Source organism: Oryzias latipes, chromosome 7, assembly GCF_053564925.1.
Source record: "Oryzias latipes strain Hd-rR chromosome 7, Olatipes_Hd-rR_3.1".
NCBI classification, from domain to species: Eukaryota; Metazoa; Chordata; class Actinopteri; order Beloniformes; family Adrianichthyidae; genus Oryzias; species Oryzias latipes.
The window spans coordinates 2,631,900-2,657,901 of NC_136243.1; the positions used below are offsets into that span (position 1 = coordinate 2,631,900).

The following is a 26,002-nucleotide window of genomic DNA, read 5'->3' on the forward strand; positions in this document are numbered from 1 at the left end:
TCTCACTGATTTTTAAACTATTGATTGTTTTTGAACCAGACTGGAAGACTGTTGATTTTTGTTCAAATGAATTGAGACTGATTCAAGCCCCCTGATGGTGACATGATGAACGGGCCTTGTTCCTTTACGTTGGAAAGTCCAGTCAGCGTTTAGCAGGCAGATAGTGTTGCCATTAGCCCTGGAGATGTGATGCTGACAGGAGAACAGACTGCAGTGATGATGGTTATAGAAACACCTGAGGCTGCACCTCAGAGGAAATCGCTGCAACATAAAAACTCTGTCTGCAGCCTCAGTCGGCTTTCCCAACATTCTGCCCCTTTTGCCCCCCCTCTCTAACTCACACAGCATTGTTGACTGTTGGAGCTTTAAAACAAGGACAACCTTTTCATCAATGAGCATTTGTAAACATTTATTAACATATTCAGCATTAAATAACAGCACATCTATTCTTAACAATGATACTTTAAAGACACAATGTCCAATAAATATTAGTCAATAAATAGTGTTGAGTAAAAACAGATTTTGGTAGAAAGGCGCGGGTCCAGGTTCAGACTGTAAGACTTGATCTTCACTTTGGATCTGCAGGAGAACAGGACAGCAGCTGTTATCAGAGCAGACATCAGGGTTCAGTCCATGCAGATGCAGCGCCTCCTGATACTTACTGTATCTGCCCACAGTGTTACAGCCCAGAGAGCTCATGGAGCCTATCCGGTCCATTCGCCGGCCGAAGCAGCCGGACGACCTCCTGGACGAGTCACCGGAGCGAAGGCTCTTCAGGTTTTTGGATGACAGAAGCTCCCTGATCACCTCCTCCTCCATTCTGCTCAGTCCTGGCTCATCTTCTCGCTCCTCCTCTGTGCTCAGCTGGTTCAGAGTGTCCCTCTCTACAGCTCCCTCCTCATCAACAGAGCTCTGCTCTGGAACCGACTCCTGCAGTCGGTGGAGGAGGTCCTACAGAACCCAAACCATCCAGAACTTAGTGTTCTGATCGAGAATTCTTCAGAACCACAGGAATTATTCTGTCTGGCATCAGAAAGTCCACTCTAAACTGACGCCCCCTAAAACATCCAGACAGCCGCATCAGACTCACCTTCAGAGTGTTCACGTCTGCGTTGGTCAGGCCCATGCTGATGGGGACCGATGTGGACCGCTGAACGTTCAAGATGAAGAGTAGCCCCCAAAAAGGGATGAAGAACATATGTGAGCTTCTGTGCGAGCTGCAGCGGCTCATGTCTGAGGCTGGATGGATGATGGATGGATGGATCAGGGATGCTCCGCTGTGCCTGGTGTCTGTCGGGATGCTGAGCACACACTGATGTCCGCCTCTTCTTTATACTGAAGCCTGACTCACTCAGCCATGCCAGGAATTTGTCATCAGGCGTTTGGCATTCCTGACACCTCGTGCTGATAGCAAGAGCTGTCGGAAACTGCTGGATCTCAGATATGAACCACTTCATACTATCCTCTTTTTCAGAAAACTAACCCTCCCCTGGTGCAGTGCTCTCCTGCCCCACCACCATGGGAACCAGTCAGCAGTGTGATGCATGACAGTGTTACTAAACTGAGGGGTCTACGTGATGTTGAAGGAGTAAACTTCTTCAGTGGACTGCTCCAAACTCTGAATGGTCAGAAGGCAGGCATGTTCTGTTTGCCTGATCCAAAGGAATGCAGTCAAACCAAGACAGAACTGGGCCATAGTGGGATAAAGCCCACCCACCCCCCACATCCCTGCTGGGAAAAGCTCTTTGCTCCATAGGTGCTAGGTTTTTCATTCTGAACATTAACGATAACGTGAAAGAACCCTCGTTCAGATCATTGTGACAGTAAGTGAGCATGTAAGCAGGATGACCGCCGTCAAGGTGTCCATCATCATAAATCAATGCACTTTGCAGAAGCAACCGTCCAACATCATCGGCCCTCCGCTGTCCGTTTATTTCTGATAACACACACCTTGTAGGGAATTATCCCTTTCATAATCAATAATAGTTAGAGAATAAAATTGAGATTATCTCAGAAAAATAAAGTAAAAGCACAACCATGTGTCTGTATTTAAAAGTGATTAATGCATTTGTCAAAAACTCTGTCTATAAAGTGAAAGTGCTTGTTACATCAAGGCAAGGCAGGTTTTTGGGGACATGTGTCCCTGTGCTTAAGCCACTTGAACCCAGAGGTGTTAGATCTGCTACAGTGATTTAACCTGATTTTATGAGCCATATTATGCCAAAATCAATGTTTACTGAGCTGCTAAAACACAAAAACAACCTGTTTATTTAAAAAAAGGATGTTAGGAACACAAGTAAAGATGTATTTGTGTTTCACAAAAATGTGCATAAATGAAGTCCACATTTAACGGTTAGGCTCTGGCCGAGGACGTCTTGCGTTCTCAGGATGAACTCGGACCATGGATGAATAAAACCCAGAGCCTATAGACTGATGGTCGTTAGAGGCCAAAATGTCACTCCAGGGGGGGCGGAGGTGGAGGAGGGATGCCGAACTGTGTAGAATGCAGAGAGAGAGAGAGAGAACCAATTGTGAGTTTAAATGCAAAAATGTGATTGTGATTGGCTGAAAATAAGGCGGGCTACTTCGCCATTGGTTCAAAGTGAATCGGTGATGGTGTTTAGTGAAGAAACAAGGCAGCGTACATGTGAATGAGGTAGATTCTCCTTACTGAAATTGCACAGAGCTTCACTACAGCTACATGTGTGTGCCTCCGGCTCTGTCATTCATCTGCAGAGACTGGACACCGGCTGCAGTATAACATTTTGGTTGCAGTTTGTGGTTTTTTTTTGCTCCTAATACTGATTGAGGGTGTCAGGTTGGGAGGGCTGATAAGTGTGAAGGACCCAAAATGCAGAGACGGGAGGCACACAGTTCCAGGGCAACAGATTTATTCAACTAACAAAAAGCGCTGCAGAGCAGGAAAACAAAACTAAACTTACTGTGGGCATAGCATGAACACACGGCAGAAGGGAGTCAGGGAAGAGACCTTAATGGATCAGCACAAGAGGAAGGCTCTCCGCCACAAATAAAAAAGAAATTCTACAAATAAAAATAAATTCTGCAAATAGAAAAGCCAACTTCACACTCATCAAAGTAACTTCCCACTCCTTTCAACTCCACTCCTTAGATTATTGCTCACATGATTATTAATGATAAAATCAACAACTACAGGAAAAAATCTAGCCACAGGGGTTGCAAGCCAGTAACTTCTGTGCCGGTCCCAAGCCCGGATAAATAGAGAGGGTTGCGTCAGGAAGGGCATCCGGCGTAAAAATTGCCAAAATAACCATGCGAATCATCCACAACACTTTAGACATACCGGATCGGTCGAGGCCCGGGTTAACAACGACCGCCACCGATGCTGTTAACCTACAGGGTGTCGGTGGAAATTTGACTACTGTTGGTCGAAGAAAGAGGGGAGGCAGAAGGGTCCGTTGCCAGAGAGAGAAGGGAAAAGGCAGGAACATAGGTTTGAGAATAGGGACTCTTAACGTTGGCACAATGACAGGGAAAGGCAGAGAGCTGGCAGACATGATGGAGAGAAGGAAGGTAGATGTACTGTGTGTGCAGGAGACAAGGTGGAAGGGCAGCAAGGCACGTAGTATTGGAGGAGGATACAAACTTTTCTATCATGGTGTTGATAGGAAGAGAAACGGGGTAGGAGTGATTCTGAAGGGGGAGTTTGTAAACAGTGTTCTAGAGGTGAAAAGAGTCTCAGACAGGATGATGAGCCTAAAGTTAGAAATTGAAGGGGTGATGGTGAATGTAGTCAGTGGGTATGCGCCACAGGTTGGCTGTGAGTTAGAAGTGAAGGAGAGATTCTGGAGTGAGTTGGATGAGGTCATAGAGAGTTTTCCCAGAGGAGAGAGAGTTGTTATTGGAGCAGACTTTAATGGGCATGTTGGTGAGGGCAACAGAGGTGATGAGGAGGTGATGGGCAGGTTTGGTGTGAAGGAAAGGAATCTGGAGGGACAGATGGTGGTGGACTTTGCGAAGAGGATGGAAATGGCTGTAGTCAACACTTACTTCCAGAAGAGAGAGGAACATAGAGTGACATACAGAAGTGGAGGTAGGAGTACTCAGGTGGACTACATCCTATGTAGACGAGGTCATTTGAGAGAGGTTAATGACTGCAAAGTGGTGGTAGGAGAGAGTGTAGCCAGACAGCACCGCATGGTGGTGTGTAAGATGACTCTGGAGGTCAGGAAGAAGAAGATAGGGAAAACAGAAAAGAAGACCAAGTGGTGGAAGCTACAGAATGAAGAAACTTGTGAGGAATTTAGGCAGAAGTTGAGGCAGGTCCTGGGTGGTCAGGATGAACTTCCAGATGACTGGGAAACTACAGCAGAGATTATCAGGGAAACAGGTAGGAAGGTGCTAGGTGTGTCATCTGGAAAGAGGAAAGACGGTAAAGAGACTTGGTGGTGGAATGAGGAAGTACAGGAATGCGTCCAGAGGAAGAGGTTGGCTAAAAGGAAGTGGGATGTAGAAAGGACTGAGGAAGGTAGACAGGAGTACAAGGAAGCGCAGCGTAGAGTGAAGAGAGAGGTGGCAAAGGCCAAACAGAAAGCTTACGATGAGCTTTATGACAGGTTAGACACAAAGGAAGGAGAGAAGGACTTGTACAGGCTAGCCAGACAGAGAGACAGAGATGGGAAGGACGTGCAACAGATAAGGGCGATTAAGGACAGAGATGGAAAGGTGCTAACAACCCAAGAGAGTGTACAGAAAAGATGGAAGGAGTATTTTGAGGAGCTGATGAACGAGGAAAATGACAGGGAAAGAAGGGAGGAAGATGTGGTTGTTGTGGAGCAGGAAGTAGCAGAGATTGGAAAGGATGAGGTTAGGAAGGCTCTGAAAAGGATGAAGAGCGGAAAGGCCGTTGGTCCTGATGACGTACCTGTGGAGGTATGGAAGTGCTTAGGAGAGACAGCAGTGGAATTCCTAACAAGGTTGTTCAATAGGATTTTAGAGAGTGAGAAGATGCCTGAGGAATGGAGGAGAAGCGTTCTGGTCCCGATCTTTAAGAACAAGGGTGACATGCAGAACTGCAGCAACTATAGAGGAATAAAGTTGATGAGCCACACAATGAAGCTGTGGGAAAGAGTAGTGGAAGCCAGGCTTAGGAAGAAGGTGGAGATTTGTGAGCAGCAGTATGGTTTCATGCCCCGTAAGAGCACCACTGATGCCATTTTTGCTTTGAGAATGTTGATGGAAAAGTACAGAGAAGGTCAGAAGGAGCTGCATTGTGTGTTCGTAGATTTAGAGAAGGCGTATGACAGGGTGCCGAGGGAGGAGCTGTGGTACTGTATGAGGTCGTCTGGAGTGGCAGAGAAGTATGTCAGAGTAGTTCAGGACATGTATGAGAGAAGTATGACGGTGGTGAGATGTGCTGTAGGTCAGACAGAGGAGTTCAAGGTGGAGGTGGGACTACACCAAGGATCAGCTTTGAGTCCTTTTTTGTTTGCTATGCTGATGGACAGGCTGACAGACGAGGTAAGACAGGAATCTCCCTGGACAATGATGTTTGCGGATGACATTGTAATTTGCAGTGAGAGTAGAGAGCAGGTGGAGGAACAGCTAGAGAGGTGGAGGTTTGCTCTGGAAAGAAGAGGCATGAAGGTCAGTCGTAGTAAGACAGAATACATGTGTCTGAACGAGAGGGATCAAGGTAGAAGCGTTAGGTTACAGGGGACTGAGGTGAAGAAGGTGCAGGAGTTTAAGTACTTGGGGTCAACAGTTCAGTGTGATGGGGATTGTGGAAAAGAGGTGAAGAGGCGAGTGCAGGCAGGTTGGAGCGGTTGGAGGAAAGTGTCAGGAGTGTTGTGTGACAGAAGAGTGCCAGCAAGACTCAAAGGAAAGGTGTACAAGACAGTGGTGAGACCAACTCTGCTCTATGGGTTAGAGACGGTAGCAGTGAGACAGAGACAAGAGGCTGAGATGGAGGTAGCGGAGATGAAGATGTTGAGGTTCTCCTTAGGAATGACCAGGTTAGACAGGATAAGGAACGAGTACATCAGAGGGACGGCTCACGTTGCCTGTGTTAGCGACAAAGTCAGAGAAGCCAGACTGAGATGGTTTGGACATGTTCAGAGGAGGGATAGTGGATATATTGGTAGAAGGATGTTGGAGATGGAGCTGCCTGGCCGGAGGGCAAGAGGACGGCCAAAGAGGAGATATATGGATGTCTTAACAGAGGACATGAAGTTGGCTAACGTTAGGGTAGAAGATGTTCATGATAGAGTGAGGTGGAAAAGGATGATTCGCTGTGGCGACCCCTGATGGGAAAAGCCGAAAGAGAAAGAAGAAGAACAACTACAGGAAAAAAGCTACTAGAAGTATTCAGCCCTCAGTTGTTTCCACTCAGAGCAATTTTTGTTCTAGGCTCTCATTACTTGTTGCTAGAGTTTGTCTTTGGTAGACTCTGCTCTGGAGTCAGATGGTTCATGAAACTGTGTTTTACTGCATATTGGAGTAAAGCTACAGAACTGGGTTCTCCTCTCGTTAGTCTCTTTCTGCACACTGGCTTCTCCATGTTAGCCGAAGCAAACAATAAAGTTTAGCTTCAAACCTGGGGCTTCATGGCCGAACCAAATAACGCACTAAAAAGTACACATAGTTGAGAATCATTTATTTGAATAGGGGGGACAGCGCATATTAATAAACATTTCTGTCAATATGCCAGAGTTAGCCAAAGGGCTATTTTTCATCTGCAGTCCCTGGGAAGATGTTAAAAATGGGGGGGGGGGCGAGTGTAGCCATGTAAAAATGTGTTTTACAGAGCTCCTCAAAAGGGTGACTTTTACACTATATTACTTATTCCAAAACTACCAAGTATTCTCCAACATAACAGCTACATGCCAGGGAACGGCCGTTATGTCATGCATATGTTTAGCATTTTTTGCATTTTCAGTGCTGCATTGTAAAATCATGAGCAAATCTCGAACTGAAAGAGAACAGGCCGCGAAAGCCTCGGATCCTGCTGAGAACATAGCGGCGTCACCACCGGACATGAGAGAGGTTGAGGGTGATGGCTAACTCTGAAAAGACTATCCTGGAGCGGATTGACTCAAGCACAAAGGATCTGAAAGAGCAGGAGAAGCACGAGACCTGCTTGGACAGTATTGAGTTTGGTTTGAACACGTATTCAGACCAGACCGTGGAACTGCAGAATGTGGTTAAAAAGCTAAAGTCGGAGGTTGCGAAGCTAACTGACAAGGTGGATGATTTAGAGGGGCGACAGCGCCGCTGCAATGCACAGATTCTCGGGGTGAAAGAAGGATTAGAAACCACTGGGAAACAAACGGAAGTCATTGCCACAATGTTGAAAGAAATGCTGCACCTTACTTTCACACCGACGCTAGATCAAGCTCACCACAGACTGGGGAAACCTGGAAGCTCCTCCAGGGCGATAGTGGTTAAGTTCCACTACCTTCAGAAAAAGGAAGTTTTCCAGAGAGCTGCCAGATCACAGGCGCTGCTTCTGCAGGATATGAGGATCAGCATCTTCCCTGATTTTACCGCAACCATCCCAAAGAAACAAGCTGCTTTCTCAGAGGCGAAACATATGCTCCGGGATTATGTTTTTTATGATTATGTTTACAGGCAAGCGCTTCACAGATCCGTATGCAGTAATCGACTACATAAAAAAAGATTTACTTGGACCTACTGAATGATGTGGGACATTTTTTTCCATAGCAGAGTTGACTCTCATGAAGAGGATGACCCTGCATCAGGAGACATCACGCGACTCTATTTTAGTTAGGAAAAAAAAGACTAAAAGGTAGCTTTGTATAATATTGTTTATTTTGCAATGTTTAAAGAATAAGGCAATATTTTCTTTTGTTTGTTGGTTCTATTGAAAACTCAGAGGGTTACCATTGAAGTTCAATTGATCATCATTTAAAAAACGGTATTTGTTGGTGAACTGGATTTTCTTTTCTTTTCCTCTCCATTTATTTATTTGTTTATTTTTGTTCTGGAGTCTGAATACATATTATACATTTTCGCCCAGTTGAGGGGCTTTCTGACAGTTAGGAGAATATTTATGTCATGACGTCGTAGACGTAGCAGACCCAGATGCTGAAACCTGGAAGTAACACGCAACGAGGAAGTGCTTGAAATTGGTTTATTTTACCAGGGTAGAATAAAGTTTCTAGGAGAATGTGATACTCAGTTCCTTCGTGGAATGATCCTGAAGTCCTTGGAGCTGATGAAGCTGAGGACAGCGGAGCCAGAGAGAGGAGATGCGAGGACGCGTCGGACCGTGGAACCAGAGGGAGCGAGGCGTGGGCGCTGAGGATGGCGGGACCAGCTTGAGGCAAGGCGTGGGCGCCAAGGACGGCGGGACCAGCTTGAGGCGAGGTGTGGACGCCGAGGACGGCGGGACCAGCTTGAGGCGAGGCGTGGATGCCGAGGACGGCGGGGCCAACTTGATGCGAGGCGTCGATGCCGAGGACGGCGTAACCAGCTTGAAGAGAGGCGTGGACGCCGAGGAGAGGCGTGGACGCTGAGGACAGCGTAACCAGCTTGAGGAGAGGCGTGGACGCCAAGGACGGCGTAACCAGCGTGGAGCGAGGAACCAGCGTGACCAATGGAAGAAACCTAGAAGAGGTACGTAACAGGAACTTGATAACTTTAGCAAAGCCTAAAAGGCCAGACATAAGCACCGGAGTGAGTACAACAAACTGGCGCTGGATTCTGGTGAGAAGCTCCCTTATGAAGGAGATGAAGGTCAGCTGGTTCCAATCAGCAGAGTGGGAGAGCTGTGGGAGGGGGAGGTGGACTGACAGGCACCGTGACAGTTTAGCTACTACCTAGTACTAGATTGGAGAGATGCCATCTTAGGGGGGTTTGTAGATTCGCGTGGGGGATTGAGGCTCTTTTCCTTTTGGCGTTTTGATTACGAGAATACTTCTTTCTTTTATATATACCTAGTATTGTTTAAATGACAAACTCACAAAATCAGGCATGTCTCCGTTTTATAGGTTGGAATGTCAAAGGAATAAATAATCCAATGAACCAGACCAAAGTCTTTACACATCTAAAGAAATTTAGACCTGATGTAATGTATCTGCAGGAAACACAACTCCGGTTGAGTGAACAGGTAAAATTGAAGAAACCATGGATGGGACAAATATTCGGTTCTAAAAATGATAACAGAACCCAGGAGGTGGCTATTTTAATTAGGAAGGGAACCCCATTTGTACAAACATCAATAACATCTGATGCTAGAGGGAGGTTTATCATCGTTAAAGGCAGCCTATATGGCAAACTGGTTACCTAAGCAAACGTATATGGATCATACAATCAAAACTTTTTAGGGAATTTACCAGACCTGACTGAATCACAACTGGTTTAAGGAGGCGACTTCAATTGTGTTCTTAATCCACAGCTTGACAAGTCAAACCCCAGACTTGGTAGCATAATGTCCAAAGCGGGTACAGTTATCGCAAATTTTATGGAATCCTTCGCGCTTTTTGATCCTTGGAGAAATAAGAACTTCCTCCCTCCCTCAATTTCTAAACAGTTTTTCATTTTTTTTCACCAGTACATTGATCATACTCAAGAACAGATTTTTTTATGTTAGATAGTAGGATTCTTCCCAACGTGTTGGTCTGTCAATAAAATGCAATCGTCATCTCTGATCACAGCCGAGTACAACTGGAAATCAAGCTACATGAGCCTCCTAAATGTAGAACAGCCTGGCGGCTTGACCCGCTACTTTTATCCAAAGACTCATTTAATACACGGCGCTTGCTTAACATTTTATATACACAAGAACAGTCAGATAAATCTGAAATAATAGTCCCCTTAGATGCAGTGTAGGCCTTCAACCGTGTTAAATGGAAGTACCTATTTACGGTCCTAGAAAAGTTCAAATTCAGCCCCTCATTTAAAAAATGGATTAAAATAATATATCTCTCTCCAACTGCAGCAGTACCCACAAATAATCTAATTTCACATATTTTTTGAACTGGGAAGAGGTTGCCTTATCTTTTTGACTTAAAGATTGAACCTTTGGCCATAGCTCTCAGAGGGGACACCCAGATTGCTGGAATTTCCAAAGGGAGTGGACGATTTGCTGTTGTATATCTCTAATCCAGGGCTGCACGGTGGCACAGTAGTAAGTGCTCTTGCCTTACAGCAAGAAGGCCCCTGGTTCAAGTTTCAGCTGGGGGACATGAAAAACACAACATCAATGCAGACCTTTCTGTGTGGAGTTTGCATGTTCTCCCTGTGCATGCGTGGGTTCTCTCCAGAATCTCCAGCTTCCTCCCACCATCCAAAAAATTTGCTTGATAGGTTAATTGGCAACTCTAAATTGTCCATAGGTGTGAGTTTGAGAGTGAATGGGTGTGTGATTGTGGACATTCTACCCTGCGACAGACTGGCAACCTGTCCAGGGCGCCCCCTGCCTTCCTTCACCCGCAAGTGGCCGGGATAGGCTCCAGCAGCCCTGTGACCCCGAAAGGGACTAAATGGAATAGAAATTGAATGAATGATATCTCTAATTCATCTATTTCAATACCTAGACTACTCAAGGTGCTAGATCAATTTGGTCACATTTCAGGATATAAATTGAATTACACCAGAAGTCTGTTGTTTCCCTTTAATTATATTAACAGTGACAATCCACTTTGCCCTTCAAAATAGAAAAGGATACATTTGAATACTTAGGGAAAAAAATCGCCCGCACGATAGGGGAACTACAAACTTTGATTCTTTTTTATTTATTTATTTATTTATTTATTTTAACTTGTCCTGTCCAACAGCTGGGCAGGCAGATGAGAGCTGAGGGCCTCTTGTGTTGGACATATTTTACTTTAACAAAAGGGGTTATTAATCTTCAGACAAACCAGAGGTATGTCTGAATAAACCTCTTTTATAATTGAGGCCCACTTTATTAATTTCAATCATGTTTGAAAATCTTTGGTGTTGGACCGGACGGAAAAGGAAAGAGGGGAAGAAGAGAGAGGGATGTTAGAGAGGGGGGGTGATAGTGGGAGGGGGGGGATAAGCAGCATAGAGCAGACAGGTTTACTGGTTGTTTATCACTACGGTAAGGTTCAAATGTAGTACAAAAAGGGCGGGGCCTGTCCACACACACACTCGAATGTTATCAACACACCTGCTAGCTGCAAAAATATCCACATGTCAACATGTACACAAAACAGATAGTGTTCACGAACGCCTACCTATGCCTTTAAACCAACTAGTGTGAAATCTTTCATTCATTCAATCATGCAAACTATTAGTGCAAAGGTGAGCTAACACCTGTGCTCAGGTGAGTGTTTATGTTCTTCTAAAATGGATGGTGGAATGTGAAAAGAAGGAGGAGGAGCGCCCAGCCACCCCCACCCCCAGACCCCCGCCGCAGCAGCAGCGGCAGCCGGAGCCTTGATTACCTGGTTCAGGTGTGTCCAGCCAATAATCTTGTCCTATTCATGGCTGATTACCTGGTTCAGGTGTGTCCAGCCAATTAGAACATGCCAGAGCAGGGTATGATGGAAAACATGCAGGAATGCAGCCCTCAGTGCCCACCTCTGGTTTAGGGAATGTCATCTGGACTTGGTTTTAAAGTTAGTAGACGTTTCACCCCTTATCCAAGAGGCTTTGTCAATTCTGAATTAGCTGGTTGAAGAGCTGGTATATATGCGCTCATGGGGGAGGAGTCACACCTGAAACTGGATGGTATTGTCAACTTAGCCTACATGGTTTCGGGTCGTTAAGAGTCCTTTGTCCTCAGCTGGGGGTTGGGGAGCCAGTGCCTCCCTCCCCAAACTGGTCATCTCTTTCAGCTGTTAACGACCCAGGTGGAACTGGTTTGGGTTGTTTAGGTTTCAAAACACTGCTGTAGATGGATGGAAGAATAAACCTGAGACCACCATTCTTGTTAAGAGAAGGTTTATCCTTCTTGACAAAGATGGCTTCTTTCACTCCTCGCTTAAACCATCCTTTCTCTCTGGCTAGAATTCGGACTTCAGTGTCCTCGAACGAGTGGTTTGTGGCCTTCAGGTGGAGGTGCACTGCAGACTCAGGTCCACTTGGGTTGGCTCTGTGATGTTGGTAAAGCCGCTTGTGTAGAGGTTGTTTTGTTTCTCCTATATACTGTTCTTTGCAGTTCTCTTTGCAGTGGATAGAGTACACAACATTACTCTGTTTGTAGCTGGGAATTTTGTCCTTTGGATGAACCAGTTTTTTGATGAAAAATTGATTGAAAATCCTTTTTAGTTTTTCAGGCCTGAGATATACAGAATTGAAATACTGTTCCCTTTCAGCTCTTGTTCCTTCTTGTCTTGTTTTCCTGTATGTTGGGATCTGGTGAATGCCCACTTGGGATATCCACAGGTTCGGAGGGCTTGGCGGATATGTTGCTCAACAAACAAACAAACAATGTAGGCTAAGTTGACAATACCATCCAGTTTCAGGTCTGACTACTCCCCCATGAGCGCATATATACCTGCCCCAACCTCCACAATTAATGGGGAAATATCTTTCAGGTCCTATCCAACATCTATGGAAAAGATTTGACACCTGACTTTTGGATTGGTATTTTTGGAATCATGACACCTCAACATAAAGCAAACAAATCCCAGGAAAATGCCATTGTATTTGGCACTGTACTCGCATGGAGACTGATTTTATTCCATTGGAAATCTGACAAAGCTCCTTCGGTGTCCCAATGGTTAAAAGAGGTACTTTCCTTCCTACCTAGGAAGGAAAGCTCAGATACAGGGTAAAATCAACACAACAAAATTTTTCCTTGACATGGTACCCCCTTAATGAATATGTGAAAGCATCTTTGGCGTTTGATGACTGGAATGTGAGAAATTGAGACTGGGGGGCTGTACAGTGGCACAGTGGTTAGCGCTCTTGCCTCACAGCAAGAAGGCTCCTGGTTCAAGTCCTGGCTGGGGGACCTGAACCAGAACATCAACAGGGGACCTTTCTGTGTGGAGTTTGAATGATCTCCCTGTGCATGCGTGGGTTTTCTCCGGGGACTCCAGCTTCCTCCCACCGTCCAAAAACATCCTTAGTTAGTCTAAATTGTCCCTAGGTGTGAGTGTGTGATTGTGGACACTCTACCCTGCAACCTGTCCAGAGTGCCCCCTGCCCTCACCCACAAGTGGCTCCACTAGCCCCATTACCCCAAAAGGGAATGAACAGAAGAAGATGGATGAAAAAATAATAATTTTTTGGTCCATATCTATAAATGTGGGTCCAACTGTACGGTAATGGAATACTTTGGATGAAAAAGCTGACAAATGAAGTAAAAAAAATAATAGAAAACACACAGTGACCCTGAATGCTAACACCTTCACTTTCTCGTTTGTTTTCCAATTCCTACTCCTGTTCTAATTTTTTTATTTTTATTTTTTTCTCAGGGTTGCATGGTGGCGCAGTGGTTAGCACCCTTACTTCACAGCAAGAAGGCCCCCAGTTCAAGTCCCAGCTGGGGGACCTGAACCAGAACATCAATGGGGGACCTTTCTGTGTGGAGTTTGCATGTTCTCCCTGAGCATGCGTGGGTTTTCTCCAGGGTCTCAGGCTTCCTCCCACCATCCAAAAACATGTTTCATTGGTTAATTGGTTACTCTAAATTGTCCCTAGGTGTGAGTGTGAATGGGTGTGTGTGGCCCTGCAACAGGCTGGCAAACTGTCCAGGGTGTACCCTGCCTTAGCCCACAAGTGGCTGGGATAGGCTCCAACAGCCCCATGACCCGAAAGCAAAAAAACGGTAGAAAACGAATGAATGTTTTTTTTCCCTTTCTTGTCACAGGGATGTATGTGCAAAAACAATCCCAGATACTCCACTTGTGGCTTTTTTATTTGCAGCATTCTATTTTATTTGTAGCGTTCTATTTTATTTGCAGAATTTCTTTTTTTATTTGCACAGTTACTTTTTTCTGCTGCAATGGCAGGTCTCATCCGCCAAATTCTTCTTTTTCTTTACACAAATTGTTGTAAATACGGGAAAGACAAAAAAAGCAGTTGGAAAAAGTTTGTAGTTGTTACGTACAAACTATAAAGTTTACCCCCCAGGCCAAAGTCTCCTTGCTCCGCTCCACTCTGATGCATCCAGACTAATAGATCACTGTACGTCTTTGCTTTCCTCATCTGAACTGGAATCTGGATCAGAACCGGACAGCTGTATAGATCCAATATTGCTCACAAATTTTACACATTGAATTCCTACTCCAGTCATCTTTTGATCCATTTTCAGTGTTCCCAGTGGTCTTTTAAATCTGATTATGTAATTTCAGGCAAAATAAAATATAAAGTCTTATTTAGGACATAGTTTCTGTTGAACGGCAGAAGTTCTTAGGAAATTTGCTTTAGAGCTGTAAGTGGGACTAAGTGGGCGTGGAGTTTCCCATCATCGCTTTGTTTTCACTCTCTCCCACTGGTTTACAGCCTCTCACAACCCCAACCTAACATTAGCGGTGCAACAAAAACAGCAAGCTATATTGAAGCTATCAAGCTATACAGTTTAGATCCAGATTCTAGCTGAGACCAGGAAAACAAAGACATTCATGGATCTAATTGTCTGCAGGTGGATGATCAGAATGGAGCAGATTAGGGGGACTTTTGCCGGCCGACTGACCGTAGCAGCTGCGTCAAAGCTACAGGCTTTTTCAAACAAAATCTGCTCCTGATTCATTACTATTTGAATAAAGAAAAACTCAGAAAAGCCATTTTGAGTTAATTTTCTTTTTTAATGTCCTCCATCATGTAAAAAATGCCACAAGAACATGTTAAAAACTCTAAAAACACAATTTTCATGGGAGTGGGTCTTTACAGACTAAAGTGGATTTAGTGTAAAGTCTAAACAGTCGGTGAGAAACTCCTGCGTCTACCAATTTAAGAGTTCAGACTTTAGGATCTTTTTAGGGCCAGTTTTAAATTCAACATCCCTTACACAAGAATTATGCACATCGGTCTGGTTTAGCAAATACAAATACACACACACACACTAAAAACAAATACATGCATACATAGATACACAAAATAGTGTAAAAAGGATAAATAATGAATCTCACTGTGAGCAGCCGGTTTAGCTCGTGCTGGTTTGCAGCGCCTGCCGTCCGTGAAACCAGGGTTCGACTCCGGGCTGCTCCCTGTTCCCTTCTCTACCTCTGCCGGTTCCAAGCCCGGTTTGAGAAGGTTGCGTCAGGAAGGGCATCCGGCGTAAAACATTGCCAAATCTACCATGCGACTCGTTCGCTGTGGCGACCCCTGATGGGAGAAGCCGAAAGTGGAAGAGACTGTGTGCAAATGCACATGCAAAAAGCTTCACCTGTGAATATTTTTTTTAATAAAATCTCAACAAATTTCAAATCAAAAACATCTTTGGCAAACTATTTATTATTTTCAAGCTATTTAGATGATTTTTTATTTTCCCATTTGCATGCACATTATCTAATGAGCTGCTGCTGCTGCATGATTTCTGACCAGTTCATCATGACCGAGCATCAGGAAAATTGCTCTTTTGGTGACAAACAGGATATCATATCTGTTAAGCTCTGTTCACTCAAGCTAAGATCCTTTATGCAAATTGTTTTAGTACATGTTTAACTTTTCATATTTATGGTCACATGCTGCAACCTTCTTGTGATTAGACCCCCCCCAGTCAAATCAAATTGGCAATGCTTGAACACCAGCAGTGCTGATTGGCTGTTAGTGGCAGCAGATGGGAGAATACTGAAATGTCCCACAAAGTTCTCATGTTTGAAGTTAATAGAAATGCAGAACGTTGCTCAGCGGAGCTTTTTACTGGAACGCTCTGTTTGGATCAGATGAAGCAGCAGCGCGGCCTCAGTCTGTGTGCAGCACAGAAGTTACTGATAAACCCAGATTTGGGGACAAACAGACAGAAACGCTTGGACTCTGAAGAGATTTTTTCCTCACCAATGCATGTTGGTCGGACTCAGGTGTGTGTTGTTGTTGCTAGTGTGAGTGTGTGTCTATAGAGTCTGGTTATTTAAGTGATTGCACATCTGCACACATCTGGATGAAGCACATCTTTGAGGCGGAGTCTGGGAACTCATGCCGCTTTGCTTTTCCTCATCACCCCTGACTCCACTTTGACAGTTTTCATATTAAATGTTTGCACACCAGAATTGATCCCAAATGACTTTATGTTGTTTCCATTTTACAGCACAAATAATAAATACATAAATAAATATGCCAAACATTGAATTGCAGCTCAACTCATAGATAAAATCAGCAATTATTTTCAAACGGACACAGTTTGTTCAAAAACCCAAAAGGCATGGGCGAACTCTGTCGGAGGGGGTGTGCAGGGCAAGAGAAGCTTCTCCGAGCTCTTCAGTGCGCGTGCGTATGGTCACCTGCGGCGTCAGGTGTTTGGGTCAGAGACAAAAAAGCCTGGACACTCATCACTGCAGAATCAAAGTTTTACTGCAACATGACTGACACCATCGAGCATCACCAAAGACCCCCCCCCCCCCACCCGCGTGCGCGCGCGTCAGCTACCTGGCGCTCCCACTCATGCGCCTGTGGACACAGACAAAACAGAGGCGGGGGAGAAGCCCCCGCGCGGGACGATCTGGACAGTGGGGGATTTGATGCGCCCTCCCCACCTCAGCAGCCCAGTCCGCTAAAGGAGCCGATCCTCTCCAGCCGGACTCCGAAGCAGCTCCGCATCCCGCCCTTCTTATAGCGCCCCCACGAGCGCTTCGAGGTCCTCAGGAGGTCCGCGAAGAGGCGCGTGAGCGCACTTTCATCTGCCGCCTCCCGCGAGGAGGAACCCCCCAGCTGCGGTTCCTCCCGCGTCCTGTCCAGCCGGTCCTCCTCGGGATGCTCCGTGGAGCTGAGCTGGTCCTGAAGCAGCCGCTCCAGGTTCTGTGGGGGTAGGGGTGGGAGGAGCGTATGTTAGCGCACGCGCTCGCCTTAGTTACCCCCCCTCCCACCAAAACAGGTGAACTTACCTGTAGCTCAGAAGCGGGTCTGGCTCCGACACTCTGAAGCAGCAGACACACACACAGCATGAAGGCGCGCAGGCTCATGGTCCGGTTCTGGTTCCGGTCTGTTGTGGCTCCGCAGCGCTGCAGGTCCGCTTTTATGCCCCTCATGCCGTCACCTCACCTAATGAGCCGTGACTAATGCCCCCACCCGTGGGAGAGGAAGCTGACTGAGGTGTTCCGCCCCTTGAAGCTGCAGCACCGACGCTCATGTGGACTTTTCCAGAACTGAAACCGGGTTTCTGCGCGTAGCCTATACGTGACCCGGATCAGGAGCTCGGTTGGTAAATGTGACCACAAACAGCACGAGCTCCTTCATAAGCTTCGGATCTGCAGGAATTGTTTTCTGCTAAATTCACTGTAAGGTCCTGCATGGGGAGGGGGTCATGAGTTTGTTGGGAGGAGGGCAGCTTCCATCACTCCACAGAGGAGGAGAGACCAGGAGGGAAAAGTTAACCCCCCAGCAACAAGACAGCTGGCAGCAGGCTGGAATAAAGAGAAAGCTGATGCTCTGATGATGCAGCTCTGCAGGTTTCAGTGAAAGTCAAAGGCCTGGACCTCAGCAGCAACCTGTCAAAACCAGCAGGCCAGGCTAAAAGCAGAAGCCTCAAAGTTTTCTTCAGACGCGTTTCCTTTGACTAGGTCCTAGGACATTGTGCTAATTGGATTTGCGATAGTAAATTTGCTTAATGGAAACAAGTCAATTTCTGAAAAAAACTTGCATGTATCAAAAAAAGTGTTTGGGCTTTTAAATGCACACATCGAAATGCACACATTTAGTAAATGGAAACACGTTTTTGGATCAAATGAGTCATGTGATCAACAACTCTGCACAGGTAGACATTTTGCATCCATTTTCTGAACCTGCTGGGGCGGCGGGTTGCTGAAACTCTCCCAGCTACTGTTGGGTGAAGAAGGGATGGAGCCTGGACAGGCCCCCAGCCAGTCGAAGGGGCCCAAGGGGCTGGAGCGATCGCTCTCACTGCGCTGGGGGGTCCCTGGGGGCCTGCCGGCAGACAGAGAGACACTGCAGGATGGGGAGGCAGCCAGCTTGGGCCTCCTAAATCTTATGAAATATTTGTTATTTTCATAGAGACAATAATAAAAAGATCCCCTAGCTTGATTCCTGTTTTATTTCCCCCTCTCAAACTAATGTGGGCCACAGAGACACAGAGGGAACCTCGGAAAGCGGCTTCGTTGCAGCGTAGGGGAATCTCACCATACCGGGAGAGACGGAATGAGCTCATGAAGCAGACGTGGTTATCGAGGCTTTTTTACATCCCATCTGTAAACATTCTCTGTTTCTTCCATGCATAGTAATGAAATAAAGACAGACAGAAATGTGAAGGTATCTGCTGTGAATCAAGGTATTGTTCACATCCGTGTTTAGGAATGACTTATCACGTGAATTAATTTGTGTTTATTTGCATATTTATGACACACTACAGTACACACTGACACACTGTAAATTCAAAAGTGTGTTTTTTCAACATTTCTAGAATTTTGATCAAGTTTTGCCCATTTGAGTCGTGGAAACAGAGCTATTCTAAGATTTTGTTTTGTTTTCAAAATGAGAGTCAGTAGATGCATCAGACAGAAACTTTTGCTCATCAAGCATCATCATGGGAAAACGGTCTGTTGTGGGGGAGAGTGGGCTGCATGAGCATGAACCAACAGCATTCTGCCTTCAGACTCAGGTTTGGCCTCGTGATCCAAGCAAAGCCAGACTGTCAGACTTATGGATCCACACGGATTTAGCTGTTGTGTCTATTTTCTTATGATAGTCTTAGAAAAGCAGAAAGAACTTATTATTAACAGTATGAATAAAACATGAACAAACAAACACATGCACTCACACACAAGCACACACACCCACCCACACATGCACTCACACACACACGCACGTACACACACTCATCCATAGAAAACAATGGCACTCTGCAGGTTGAAATACACTTCTCACAATAAGTTATGAATATAGTTATTTACGTGAGTGGTTTTCTTATTTGGTCTGAATTTTAATGAAATATGTAAAAGTTCCCTTTGATATAGCTAATAATGAACGAGTAGAAACATTATTGTAGTTTGATATTTATTACGCAGAAAATGAAGACAATAATGACAACAAACACTGACCATGTCAATAGTAGGTATTTCCCCCATTTGCTGCAATGACAGCTTGACAGCAATGGTTCATGCTCCTCACTAACCTCATGATGCTGTTCTGAGTAAATGCGTTCCACTCTTCCACAAGTACGACATGCAGTTCTACCAGGTCATTTGGGGGTGGGGTCCGATCACCCAGTCTCTGCTTCAGCTGGTCCCAGACCTGCTCTATGGGGTTTAGGTCAGGGGTCATTGGTGGCTGAACCATATGAGGAACTCTCACTTCCTGAAGTCCAGCTGTGATAATTCTGGCGCATTATCATCCATGAACGGAGAGTTGGTGGTGTTCTGATGGAATTAAGGAATGATGATGTTTCTGTGATGTCTCTGAGGTAAGAACGTGCAGTGACTGGACCATCCACCCAAAGGTTTTGCTCTGACTGGTGATGCCAGTCCAGACTGTTGCACCTCCTCCACCAAACCAAACCCTGGGGACCATGTTGACCTTGGCGTATCATTCTCCTCGCCTTCTCCAGCAATGCTGACCACCGGCATTTCTGTGGAAGGCGACCCGACACTCATCAGGGAAGAGGACAGTAGACCACTGCTGCATTGTCCAGGTCAGATGGTCTTCACTGCAAACGTTCACGGCGGTGTATTGGTGTCAGTGGAGTCACCTGCAACGGTCGTCCGTCATTTAAGTCAAAGCGGTGGAGTCGGTTGTGAATGGTTTGTCTGGAGACCCCAGTACCCCTCACACCTGGTAAACGGGCCTGCAGCTGTGTGGCGTTTGCTAAACCATGTCTGAGGTCAGAGGTCTTTAGGTTCTGGTCATGGTTGTGGTCTATCACTGGCAGGGTCCACTCCTGGGTCTGTCACAAACTCTGACAGTAGGTCTGTGTATTACTGCAAGTCTGCTGATGACACTTTGAGACTCACCAAGTTCACCTGCAACACCTGACTGTCTACCACCAACCTGAAGGCGCTATGGCCAGGTGGAGCTGCTCGTCCGTTACGTATCTCTGTGAGTTCATGACTAAAACAGCTTTTTAGACCCACCAAACAACTGTTGACACTGCTGCTTCATTGAAATGGTCTTTCTTTTAGAATTTTTTGGTTTTGGCCCAAATGAGTCACACACACTCGGTTCATTGAGACCATCATGAGGAAAACACTACATGAGGTGAGTATATCACCACAATACTATAGAAAAAAAAACTGTGTTCAATACATCCACTGAGTTTTTCACAGTATTCTTGACTTTTTGCGAGTAGTGTAAAAAATATTCCAGTTTATGTTGTGGCGGATGTTATGGCAGCACTCAGGGAATAGATCCTGTCAAAGCACGCTTTGAAAATAAAAAGAAGATGCTCTGACGCGATTAGTCACTCTCATGCCTCATCGCTTCCTCCAACTTTGCCCTGCAGACAGCCAGCAGGGCTAAATGATGAACAATTATCCTTGCCCCGGTGAGGCTGTGCTGTGGTGGAGGTGGGGGGCAGCTAATTAACATTTGGACGGCTCTCAGCTGGAGGGCTGTCATGTGAAATTGGTTCAGGCTGCAGGGCAGCTCTAAAGGCTCCGTGTGCTTTTCACAGAGAATGGGCTTTTCCCTAATTCAATGTGTCGGCCCATTAAAGTACAGATGTGATTCTGTCAGACAGACGCTGACAGAAGAAACCAGCAGAGGGAAAACAGTTCAAAAGGTGAAGCCTTTGCAGAAGCCGGATCAGGTGGTCGCATAAACTCAAGGCTCATGTGAGTCAATGTTTCGTGGCTTTGGTCCAGCGGACAGATTTCACATGTTTCATGTGAATTCTTGCTGAAGTGATGCTTGTTTGTTTGACTCAGCAGCTGTGAAGGACTTCCCTGCTGCTGAGCATAAGGGTAGAATCCAAGGTACCTTCACACTGAAGCTGGAGCGGAACATCAACCTGTCCCACCAGCTTCTCCCAGAAGGACCAAGCTGAAACCTGCTGACCCCAAATCTTTCAGCAAAATGATCGAGGTTACACAAAAAGTTATTACAGCTGAGAAACATTTCACAGCAACAAGGAGGAGAAGGAACTAACCACACTGTTGATGCCTGATCCTTTTTTTGATAAATGGCGTATACTTATATAGCGCTTTTCTACCTACAAGGCCCAAAGCGCTTTACGGTCACAGACCCATTCACCCAGTCACACACACACTCACACACTGGTGGCGGCTCCGCTGCCGAACACAGGCGCCCGCCTACCACCAGAGGCAAGGTGGGGTTCAGTGTCTTGCCCAAGGATGCATCAACTCATGGGCGTGCAAGGCGGGAATCGAAACTGTAATCTAACGATTAGGGGTGGACCGCCCTACCGCTGCACCACGGCCGCCCACAACATCTTGCTGATGTGAAGCATGGTAATGTTTTGTTGTTACTGGATTCACGTCTGCGGTTTGTCCACGGCAGGGAAGAAGCTGTGCTTGTCATGGTGCCTCTGGCAGTCTCTCCTCCCCCTCCCCTCTCTGCTCTGCTTCCTGATGTGGACCAGCTGTGACCACTCACCTCATCATCCACCAACCCTTCATAAGGAGATCCAGTTCCAGCATTCATTGTCAGTTCGTTGCCCCTGATGGACTTCAAACCACGAGTGTTCACCTGAGTCACACTTCTCCAAGAGCAGACTTATCCTCACTGAAAATCCTGAGAACTCCAAGCCACGCCAAGACCTCCAGTCACGCCACGAGTCCTAGCCATGCCAAAAATAAAACTCAATACTTGCCATCTTACTTACCTGTGTTTTCCTTCGGGTTCCAACATCTGGGCCTGTCCCGCCTAGCAAGTCATGACAGTGCTGAAGTTCAGGTGGATTATCTCCTCTTTTTCTTCTCTTAGAGGGACTTCTTTAACCCTTGTGGTATCCTATGACCCCACCCTTACACTGACATGTTCTCCCTACCATGACAAAGGTGGATAAAGGTGGAAAGATTTCATGTAATCCATGGATACCAGTGAAGATCACAAATCATTGAAGAAAAAAGGTTCAGAGCACTGTCTAGTGGGTCTAGATGACCCAACTCCCAATGTTAAAGTGCCTAGGATAGCACAAGGATTACGGTTTAATGGAAAAATAAAATATGGAGGCCTTTTAAAGTTTTTCGGGGAGACAGCTTTCTAATCTTAACTTCAGTAAAAACTGTTAAACACCTGCAACGTTTTAGACTGGATGATGAGGGAAAAACAGTCTGGAACTGTCAGTTCTGCTGGCCCAGATCTGAACATGTTTGTTTCCACGGATCAGGAGAACATGGATCACTTCAGAGCTGGCAAACAGCTGATAATTTTCAAAGGATTAGGCTTCATATTCTCATCTGTTCTAGGAGTCAAGGCTCAGTGTCGTCAGGCTGAAGGCTCTGGTTCCGAACAGGCCTGACTTTGTTCTGCTTTTGACTACTTATCCTCTTGATCTTTGAACTGGAGTGGGTTGGGAGTTTTCATGAATGTTCTTCTTATGCTGACCATTTCAATATGGAAAAGTATCGGTGCCTCCTTTCTTTATCTAGATAGATGAATTTGTTTACTTATTGTGTTAACTAAATACCCTTTTAACAGAAAATAATACAACGTCAAGTCTCTCCATCTTCAGAATTCCTTTCAGGCTGCAGAGTTGCTGGAGCCTATCCCAGCTACTGTTGGCTGGAGATGGGCGTACACCCTGGACAGTTTGCCAGTCTTTTGCCTTTTCCCTGAGAGGTGAGAGTGCTAACCACTGCTCCACCGCGTAGCTTAAGATTTTTTTTCCCTTAAATCAACATCTATGGGCCAAAACTGCCATTCTATCAACAAACGTGTGCATTTCTGGGTTGTAGTCCTTAAACTTCTTCAACAGATCCATCATCTCTTTGCTTTTACTGTTTCCTCCTGATGGAAGGACAGACAGACTAACTTGTCCAGAGTTGTTTTCTTGCCGCTCTGACGTGAATGTTCTTATTTTAGCTTCATGGATCTGAAGCGAAAAGAAAATGAAAGTTGAGTTGAGTGAAAGTTTGAAAGTGTTTTCTGACACCACCCACAAGCAGAGAGGGATGAAGGCCTGATGAATGTCAGGCTGTCATTTACTGTCCCATCACATTTGCTGTTAAATGTCACCTGTGCGAGTCCTCTTAAAGTAAAAGGACACAAACTGCCTTCTACTTTGATAAAACTTCCAAAAGTCTCTTTTGTAAGCCCCCTCCCCCTCATGAAAGCCTCCTAGGTGCAAAAGGGAACCCAGGACCAGGAATAGTTTTTATGCCAAGCAGTTAAAAATTGAGCCGGATCTGAATTTTATTTACAGTGGCAAGTGTTGACCGCTATTTTTGGAAAGGTAATGAATGATTAGCGCCTTATGGAAATGAGCAGGCAGTGGACTGAAAGAAGGTCAAAACAGTCAGTCCATTCACGGACATTGTATTTGTAATGATTTAGCTAAATTAGATGCAGAGAAGAAATGAGTCAGTGTCCAAACTGAGACATTGATGTCTGCCCATCTGCAGCTGCCTAAACTAAACTGTACACGTGTGTGGGTTTACACATGTGCATCCCTTCTCCTATCTATTTTAGCATAAAAGGTTAGGACATTTCTGTTTGGTTGATCATTATTTTGTTGTAAAAAAGCTTCTGGAGGGACAAGCAGTGTGGTCTCCTTGAAATGGTGCTGGACTGCAAACATGGGAGAGCGGCAGAGCTGAGAACGTGGCTGTGGTGAGGAAAAACGAACCAAATCTTCTCTGACAAACATCTGCTGTTGAGTCTGAAGGTTTTCACGTATGTCTTGACTCTCCTCACCTTTGTGCGGTGGGGAATCAGCTTCATGTGCTTCTCAATTTTTATAGTAACAAATACACTTGGGGGGAAAAAAACTATTTGACCATCATTGATTCTGCAACTTGTCCCATTTAAAAAGCTGCGTTTGGTTCAGAATTTAGAGAAAGAATCCAGAAAAATCACATTTTCTGATTTATAAAAACTTTATTTTTAAAGTAAAGCAGAAAATAAGATTTGCTCAGTACTTCATAATGTAACCCTGGTTTCAGTGACAGAGGTTAAAGCTGTGATGTTTTGGGGCTGCTGGATTTTCAGCTCCCTCCTCAGATTCTTTATTAGATTGAGGTCCACAGGTCCATGGTGATGTGTTTGGGATCATTGTCCTGCTGAAAGATCCAGCCATGTTGCATCCTCAATGCTCTCATTGATGGACGGAGGCTTTTGTCCAATACCCAGACATCTTTTTCCTTCAAACAGATGTGTTGTTCTATTCCCTTAGCAGAAAATCTCGTTCTTGGATCCTCAGAAAGCTCTTGGTCATAGTGGAGAGGTTACAGTCTGCCTGTTAAAGGCTGTAAACAGGTGTCTTTATTCAGATAAGCAGTTAAAACAGATGAAATTAATGCGGTTAACCAGTGTAGGATAAAGAGCTTCTTAAAGAGAATCAAGCAAGGACAGAATTCTATTCTTGTTTGTAAAACTAAATACTTGTTTTTTTAATCATTAAGAAGCAGCTCCTTATAGACTCTATGACAACATGGAGGCAGCTAACAGACTCATCCAGGAGGAGCAACAGCCAACCTGCACAGAGACCATACCATAAATCAAATTTAAACTTTGGTGCCATTTCAATAAAGACCTGGGTTGTTATGTCACTCAACACACAATCATAAATTAGGCCTTTACTTTGGACCAAATAGTAAATAGGCTTCCTTCTTCACAGCCAATCACAATCGATTTTGTGACTTTAAATTCATGAATGGTTGCCTCTGCATTCTAGACAGGTTGCCGCCCTCCACCTGGAGCGACACTTTGGATTGGTCTGACCTCTAACCACTGTCTGTGCTCAGAATAAATCTTTGTTAAAATAAAAATGCAAAAGTCTTCAGACTCAAACCATGATACACACCTCTCCTCTGATCAGTCCACACATTTGAATGCAGAAATGCTGCAGTTAAAATTATACCTATTCTTAGTTAAATGTTCTCAGTTAAAACTCACTTCTTCAAATGCAACCAGAAGACACTGACCTGCTCTTCTGGTTCTTTGACACTGTGCATTTGTGAGCATGTAAGTTTCCATGTTTCCTCTCAATGATTATGTTTCTGTTATATATTAGCAGGATTTGGTCATGTCTAATAGGATAAAGGAGCTGTGCCGCCCCAATCTGTATTACTGACCCATTGCCAAGACGGTCATGTTGGACAATGTTTCAGCAGCAGAACAGTCTTCACAGCGTCTCCAGACTCTGTCACGTCTGTCAGGTGTGCTCTGTATGAAGCGTTCTTTCATCAGTTAAAGCCCAGGGCACCAGTGGTGAATTTGCCAATCTTGGTGTTCTCTAGCAAATGCCAAACATCTTGCACGGTGTTGGGCTGTAAGTACAACTCCCACCTGTGGTTATCAGGCCCTCATACCACCTTCATGGAGTCACAGCTCGCATTAATGTGGCATCCTGGATGAGTTGCACTACCTGGGCCACTTGTGTGGGTTGTAGACGCCGTCTCATGGTACCGCTGGAGTGACAACACTGTCAGCATTCAAGAGTCACCAAAACATTAGCAAGAAAAAACAAGGATGGAGAAGTTGTCTGTGGTCACCACTAAAGGAACCACTCCTGGAGTGGTTCTTGTTGATTACATATTAGTTCCACCTGTTGCTCTTCCACTTACACAAAAAAATGTGGAATAGATTGTCAGTCAATGTTGCTTTTTTTTTTTTTTTTTTTTTTCTCTTTTTAACTTGTTCTGTCCAACAGCTGAGCAAACAGATTAGAGCTGAAGGCTTTTTTGTGTTGGACAGGTTTTACTATCACAAAAAGAGGTTATATAGCTTCAAGAAACTAGAGTGTAGATTTGTATAAACCCCTTTTTGTCGTATTATTTTTTATTTATTTGTTACATTT

At 45.2% G+C, this 26,002-nt stretch overlaps 2 protein-coding genes across 2 annotated transcripts; both read right to left on the bottom strand.

Moving 5' to 3' along the window:
- Window positions 1-395: 395 nt before the first annotated feature.
- On the bottom strand, window positions 396-1,300 carry nppb (natriuretic peptide B). The gene is given in 3 exon segments (NM_001104685.2): window positions 396-579; window positions 663-951; window positions 1,091-1,300. Coding segments are annotated over 3 exon segments (441 nt in total). The 5' UTR covers window positions 1,232-1,300; the 3' UTR covers window positions 396-568.
- A 15,111-nt stretch (window positions 1,301-16,411) lies between these two features.
- nppal (natriuretic peptide A-like) lies at window positions 16,412-17,063 on the bottom strand. Its single transcript, NM_001104683.2, is given in 2 exon segments — window positions 16,412-16,872; window positions 16,959-17,063. Coding segments are annotated over 2 exon segments (339 nt in total). The 5' UTR covers window positions 17,037-17,063; the 3' UTR covers window positions 16,412-16,611.
- Between the last annotated feature and the right edge of the window lie 8,939 nt (window positions 17,064-26,002).